The sequence below is a fragment of the Tachysurus fulvidraco genome, chromosome 5, assembly GCF_022655615.1.
Source record: "Tachysurus fulvidraco isolate hzauxx_2018 chromosome 5, HZAU_PFXX_2.0, whole genome shotgun sequence".
In the NCBI taxonomy this organism is placed as follows: domain Eukaryota; kingdom Metazoa; phylum Chordata; class Actinopteri; order Siluriformes; family Bagridae; genus Tachysurus; species Tachysurus fulvidraco.
In genome coordinates, this window is record NC_062522.1 from 22,215,767 (window position 1) to 22,223,225 (window position 7,459).

Consider the following 7,459-nt stretch of genomic DNA (forward strand, 5'->3'; position numbering starts at 1 on the left):
TTTGAGGTGTCACAAATACTAAAGGAGTAGTTGTCTAAAAAGAGAAGCAATTGAAAGGCACAGATATATAATCCAATCCTTATTTTAGGTAAATATGACTAGCTTCATATGTAATTTTCATTGCTGTTTATCACTTGTAGTATTTGAACAAAAACTCCATTTCCTGTTACATAATACTCACCTAGCATTTTGATTTCAATAGGTCCGTAGCTGTTGAGCTCGGTCATGCCCTGAACCCCAGAGAAGACAACACGCATGCCATCTAAGAAGGCAGCCTGGTCATCTGTGCACGTGACTATACCTGGATTTTCCTTCGTAGGAAAAAGGCATCACTTTATACAAAGGGTAGCACAATCATTTAAGATTAGGGGTTACATCATATCTATTCACTGTAAAGACAAACATAAACATAGTGCAAATTAATTGACATGTATTGGTATTTACTACTGTCTATAACTTTATACAAATGAAAAGAAACGGACAAATACGTCAAACTGAAATAACCTATAATGTTCAGAAAAAGAAATAAAGGTGTCAGAGTATCACAAAACATTATATAGTCCAAGCATCTAAACTGTAGGAGGTTCAGCTCTTCTTGTTAGCCAACTCTTTTGGCTTTAACCAGTTCTGTCATTTAACGTTCATGTTTCTGTCTCAGTTTGGCTGCTCACAAATGTAAGCATGTATAAAAACACGAACAAAATCAATAACGCGAAATCTCTCAACTTTGTGTATTTTACTCAGTGAAATGCAGAGGTGTCAAAATTTCTACTTAAGTAGAAATTTTGACTATCTATACTTTAATAGAGTAATTATTTTTTAGCATACTTTTTACTTCTACTCCTTACATTTTCACGCAATTACTCGTACTTTCTACTACTTATATTTTAAAAATAGCCTCTTTACTAATATTTCATTTCGGCTTGTCATCATTTAAAAAACCTATGAAGATAAATCGTGCCACCCAAAAATAAATAAATAAATAAATAAAAAATCGAGCCATCCGGATAGAGAGAATGTGATTGTGGTTGGATGAGAAGTATAAACGTTGTACCATTCCGACACCCTATTGGTTTGTACGCGATCTACCGCACCTGCACATGACACAAATCACGTGACACTTCAGTTACCCAACGCTGGACATAGCAGACGGAGCCAAGTACGAAGGTGTCTGGGGCAGAGGCTCAAAACTCAATGTCTCAATAACCAGCACGGAAGTTGTATGGAATAAAAACACTGCCAATAATAATCGTACGTAATTCAAAGAATTTGTGTGTAAATTTTAATTTTGCGGAGTTGGATCCCAAAATCTACGGCCATGACAGTTTACACATACGAGATTTTGTATGTTTGTTCAAATACAACTCCAAAATGTACGACTATGACAGTTTACACACACAACGCCTGTTTTCACACACGAAAACGGTCTGCGAAACAACTGTCAAAAATACGTAGCTACATTAAATATCAGAAAATGACTTTTGATACTTAAGTACAGTAAATATCAGATACTTTTAAGACTTTTACTTGAGTAATATTCTAAAAGGTAACTTTCACTTCTACCAAAGTCTTTTTCTAGTATGATACTTGTACTTTTACTCATGTAATGCTTTCTAATACTTTATACAACACTGACGATGAGTGAGCGCTTGGCTGCTGATCCGCCATTTCGGCGCCAGTGGTTTAAAAGAGGGGCGCATGCGCACTTCGTGGAATTGATTCATCTTCCCTCGGATAGTAATGCCTGTGAACGTGATGACGTATTTTTGTCAGTTGTTACGCAGACTGTTTTCGTGTGTGAAAAAGAGGTGTTGTGAAAACAGGCGTTGTGTGTGTAAACTGTCATAGTCGTACATTTTGGAGTTGTATTTGAACAAACACACAAAATCTCGTATCTGTAAACTGTTGTGGCCGTAGATTTTGGGATCCAACTCCGCAAAATTAAAATTTACACACAAATACTTTGAATTACGTACGATTATTATTGACCGTGTTTTTATTCCATAAGGTTGGTAGACAGGAAGACCAACCAACCCCAACCCTTATACATGTACATGGCTGTACCTGGAAGAATGTTTTAAATGGTTGGCTGGAAAAATAAGTCATTGCGCATGCGCTGTACGCTACGCGCACCCAAGTACCACGAGCTAATGGCTGTCAAAAACTCGCCGTCTAATTAAAAAAAAAAAAGCTGAAATCTTGTTATCAGTCAATTATTAACAAATTTGACTTTAGCCACATGTTATGAGCTTAAATTATTGCTATATCTATAAGTTAATTGTGCAAAGCTATAGTTTTTGTTATTATCAGTCGATTATTGACAATATTATAGTGACCTTGTAATGTACTAATAATGATAAATTTGCAATTTTTGCTGTGGCAAACTTGGGTACATGCCAATGGTTTGCTTCTTACCAGCAGGCTATGATTCAACATTGCAAACTAGTTTGGTGGCTCGGTGTGAGATTTGAAATTCAACTTTAACCAAATGTTATCTGAGCTTATATTGTTACTATATGCAATATATGTAAGTTAATTGTGCAAAGCTATAATCTACAGCTGGTTGATAAGGTATGTACTAAAGATAGTCATGATCCTGTCTGTGTATGAGAGTGCACACGCCTGTATGGGGCCCTATGGGTCCTTGTAAATAGGTAATAGGCCCAACTATTAGCCAAATGCTGTTTAAAATGATTTTACTGCTAATTTTCAGTCATGCCAGCAGCTGCTGGTGGTCCTAAAACAGCTTTAAAGGGATTGTTCACCCAAAAAGAAAAGTTGTCATCATTTTCTAATCCTAGTGTTGTTTAATCTGTATGAATTTCTTTATTCTAATAAACTTCTTTTCCTCCATGAAGAAGACCAGCCTTCTTGAAACGACCCAGCAGTTGGATGCGTACCTGAGGTGCTCAGGAGACTGTGTGCCAGCTATCACTTAAGCTTAATACGACACTCCCTGCCTCAGCAGCCTGTGAAAGTCTGTTTAGTGTTGCAGGGCTGATCTTCACACCAAGAAGAGCATGCATTGACTCAAAGAACTTTGAGAACCAGCTGCTTTTGTGGATGAACAAAGCCTATTAGTAACTCTTTGTCGCATGTTGATTAACCTGTTGTTATTTAAGTCCAATGTGATTGTTTAAATAAAGGTTAAATGATGACATGCCTCTGAAGTTTGACTTTTTGCACCATTACAATACTTATAGCCAACTAGTCTTATCTTCTGCTCCATGAAACACAACTCAGTAGTACACATATACTTTATGGTTCTTTAATGTATTTGCATTGTACTAAAATGCGTTCTTTTTCAATGGGCATATACAGTACAGTATGCGGCTGAAACAGGTAGCCTAGTGCTTCCCAAATTTTTCAACATTATCATATTAATATAACATTATAGTCATTGCAGCCTTTAGAAATGTTTTTTGAGATGTAGTGTAGTGCACAATAGGCCCCTGTGGCACAGCCTAAGCGTTCATCCTTAACGGCATTTTTTCCTTGCATTACTTTTATACTTTTAAAGTAGTTTTGAAACCAGTACTTTTATACTTGAGTAAAAAGCTCGAGTTGATACAGAAGTATTTTTAAAACCTATTATCTATACTTTTGACACCACTGGTGAAATGTGTAAAAATTGTATGGTAAAATGGTGTCCTGGAAAATATTTCTTTCAACAAAGTACCATCAGACAGGTTAATACTGAGCGGTCGGTGAGGTAAACTGACTGATATATATATATATATAAATATATGTTTGTGTGTGTGTGTGTGTGTGTGTATATGTATTTATTTGTAATTATTGTGATTTTGGGACTTTTGTACTTCATTAAATAAATCATTTGAAAAACAAAACCAACCAGGTGAGCCAAAAGAGAAAGTATCTTTTAGCTATACAGTAAATATTCTACATACAGTATACACAATAAGAGTAATCAAAATAATCGTACAAACCAGGTCTATTGTACTCACTGATTTTACTGTGCCTTAACTTTCAGACACAGAGCAAAATATAATATTTTGGGTGAATCAGATAAACTTAGCATTATAAATATTACTGACATAACCCACAGTAGCTAAATGCAGTATATTTAATATACTGCAGGTTTCCAGTGTAACTAAGATAAAGTTAGTAGACTTGTAAGACATGTCTGTGTGGTTTCTCAGAAGTATGTATGGTATGTTCTAATGTGTTTTAATGGTAGTAAATGCTTTAGGTAAAAATATCTTGTTTAGGAATGTTTTGAGAATTAAAAAAGTTAAATGTCTCGAAAAAAGACTAAAATATACATATAGAGCCTCCAGAAAGTATTCAACCCTAGTGATTATTTTCAACATTTTCTTCATTTCTGTATTCTTCAGTTTTTTCCTTTAATTACATTTACCTCTATTCAGAAATAAAATGGAATAAATTATTTAGACATTGTGGAGAATTCCACTGGGGTCTAAAAGCCTGAGAAAACTTTGAAAATCTGGGATTTCCCCCAGATTTATATAGGAAATATAAAGAAGGATTTAGAAATTTGAAAACAAAGGAAACAACGGTTACCGAGCCTTATGTATTATGCTATGCCATTTCTCATATATGACCCATTTTCCTGTACTTTGGATGTTGCGCTTTCTCTGTTTCACCCTTATCGGATTGTTTGCATCGCAGACTGTTTATACTGTTGCTGACCTGAACAATGATAGAACCACATAACACTAAGGAGCATTCTCAGCTCATCGGTACCTTCCATGAACACACTGGCTACCTTAAAGTAACCGTATGCTCACTAGTTTTGTCTAAAGGCTTTGAATAAAGTAAGGCTGAGGTTCAGATATAGCAGTGTCATGGTAGAAAAGTCTGTGCCTTTACCTTGGAAACATGGGCAATCATGGACACATTTGGCGGCTCCCCATCGGTGTCTTTGACCAGAAAATTTTCTCCAAAGTCACAGAACAACTGCCTACAATTAAGTAATATACAGGAACTGAATAAGAAAGTAAGTTAACACATTCATCTTATGAAATAAAAACAAGTTATCTAAAAAAATAATGACAAGGCATCACTAACAATGTAGCTGTAGTTGTCCATACATTTCAAAATATTTTTTTTGCTCAGTCAGTCTTGATAATTGAGTAATAATAATAATAATAATAATAATAATAATAATAATAATAATAATAATAATAGTAATAACTGTTATCCTTACCCACAAAGTCCTTTGGTGTCAGCCAAAATAAATTTGATGTTGTTGGAGTGGCAGAATGCAGCCACTGAAAGCTGCTCTTCTAATGATGAATCTGTCAGAACCACCACCTATATTCATTATGGACAAAACTTTTATTTCTTGTTATTATTTCAAGCAAGAGTTCAGATAGTAACCTGATGGCTATATTATTTTAATCCTCTTCTGCATGCCTTATGAAATAATGGTGGTACCTTTGAGTATGGGGCAGCAACACGCTGTAATAGTATCTTATTTATTTGTTTATTTATTTTTATTTTTAAAATCACATTTTATGAAAGTACTCATTAAGCAACTATATATGGAAACATGCACTGACAAAATAATCCGGTTATTATTTATTTTTTAGTGGCGTGACAATGCACAAGAAAGGAACGAAGTTGTGCACAATTCATTTTCAGTTCAGTTCTTATGTTATAAAATAACACGGTGGCTCTATTTTTATTGTAAAATTGTAATTTGTTCTTCTTCAGGTGGCACAAATAACCTTGGCACCATCAGTGAGTCAGTGATTCACAATATCTGCATGTGCAAACATCTGCAATACTAATCTAAGACTAATCTACTTGTCAGTTGGACTATACAGTATATTAAATTCCAAACATAAAAATGTAAGAAGACACATCCACCTGGAATTTGTGCAAAAAGTCCTTATGTGGAGGTTCGGTATGGGTGCAAAGACGAACGTGGCTATTTAAGCGAGCAAGGTGTTTTTCAGAACAAATTGCCCGGTTCTTGCCCAGGTCACTCTCTTTTAGGTAAAACTACAGAGAATCAAAGAAGATAAAAATGCAGTTAAAACAATTAGAAACAAAGATGGGAATACATAAAAGATATACTGTTGTACTGTTTCAGTCACAACTTCTAGATTTATCACTCCATTTATCACTAGTCTCTGGACGTTAACGTTTCTCTGTTGTAAGATGAAATCTTAATTATAGAATTTCACTACCTGAGAGGACAGGTCGGCCCATTCAGTCTTCCCCTCATCCTGGATGGTGACTGAACCAACTCCGGCCAGAATGACGTTCTTGGCCACCTCCACACCGAGACCTCTCATCCCACAAATAAGGACATTGGCCTCTCCCATACGTCGCATTGCATCATGGCCCAGGACATATCTGTGTGGATGGTTCAGAATGATAAATTACACCAGGAGTGTCTAATCGCACCCGTAAACATTCGGTGTGTGCATGATTTCTGGCTTTCTGATCTTGGCTACTGATCTTTCCTTTCATTAGTCCCAGGTGTGGTTTCTGCTTGGTTGAAATAAAAACCTGCATCCACACAGACCCTTTCTGGACACCCTCAATTACACCATTCAGCTGACCTCAGATCAGATATCAGCAGGTGCTTTAAACAGTCCCAACTACTCAACTTCTACTCAGAAATACTTGATAATCATAAACGTCAAGCCTTTGCAATGAAAAATACGGACTTTATGACTTTAATGTGCGCTGTCACATTCAAAATGATTCAAGATTCATTCAAAATAAACCGATTCACTCGGAACGTGTAACACATGACTCGACGTTTCAACACAGAAGGTGCTGATATTATTGTATAATACTCACAGCTGCCGTGAATATAAACCCTCGTCTATGTCATTTTGCTCCATGGTTGTGGAATGATATTCTCAGCTGTGTTTTTAGTGAAAGAGCTGCCAGAAAGCAAGCTTATATATTTCACTTTCGTTTCTGTCAGGAATCCTACAGAGTGACGGTTCTGGAGAATTCAGTTTCCCCTTTAGTGCGCATGCGTGAAATCATGAGAGTTTTTCCTCAATGTTCTGCATTGAGCCGCTTGTGCGGCTCATCGTGTAATTTTCATCCAAATAAAGGTGCATTTCGCGTTCTTTGATTGATAGTTTGCAATTAAATGCATACTTTAAAAATTCCATTGGCTTTTATGCCTTATTATAAAAAGTTATATTGTCAGTCGTATACAGTGGTGTGAAAAAGTGTTGGACCCCTTCCTGCTTTTTTAGTGTTTTGACGTTTGTCACACTTTAATGTTTCAGATCATCAAACGAATTTAAATATCAGTCAAAGATAACATAAGGAAACACAACATGCAGTCTTTAAAAGAAGGATTTTATTATTAAGGGAAAATAAAATCCAAACCCACATGGCCCTGTGTGAAAAAGTATTTACCCCCGTGGTAACTGGGTTTATAACTGGTTTATCACACGAGTTCCATTTCTCTAGCCATGCCCAGGCCTGATTACTGCCACAC

The 7,459-nt window shown here is 35.9% G+C and overlaps 1 protein-coding gene and 1 long non-coding RNA gene across 4 annotated transcripts in view; one reads left to right on the top strand and one right to left on the bottom strand.

The window, feature by feature from the left end:
• Positions 1-6,976, bottom strand: part of uba7 (ubiquitin-like modifier activating enzyme 7) — a 48,237-nt gene extending 41,261 nt beyond the window's left edge. For 2 of the 3 annotated variants that reach the window (XR_007140669.1, XM_047814258.1), the window contains exons 1-7: positions 6,799-6,976; positions 6,177-6,345; positions 5,854-5,988; positions 5,189-5,295; positions 4,852-4,942; positions 182-311; positions 1-34 (exon numbers count right to left, since the gene is read on the bottom strand). The exon at positions 1-34 is cut by the window's left edge and continues 64 nt beyond it. Coding sequence is in view for 2 of the 3 variants with exons in the window: in XM_047814258.1 (XP_047670214.1) it covers positions 1-34; positions 182-311; positions 4,852-4,942; positions 5,189-5,295; positions 5,854-5,988; positions 6,177-6,345; positions 6,799-6,842 (710 nt within the window). In the remaining variant the exon portion in view is untranslated. The remainder of the gene's footprint in view (positions 35-181; positions 312-4,851; positions 4,943-5,188; positions 5,296-5,853; positions 5,989-6,176; positions 6,346-6,798) is intronic. The other variant, XM_027146300.2, reaches the window with a different exon arrangement.
• Positions 209-3,158, top strand: LOC125141285. Its single transcript, XR_007140671.1, has 2 exons — positions 209-345; positions 2,859-3,158. It is a non-coding gene; the product is annotated as an uncharacterized LOC125141285 (long non-coding RNA).
• Positions 6,977-7,459: the final 483 nt, after the last annotated feature.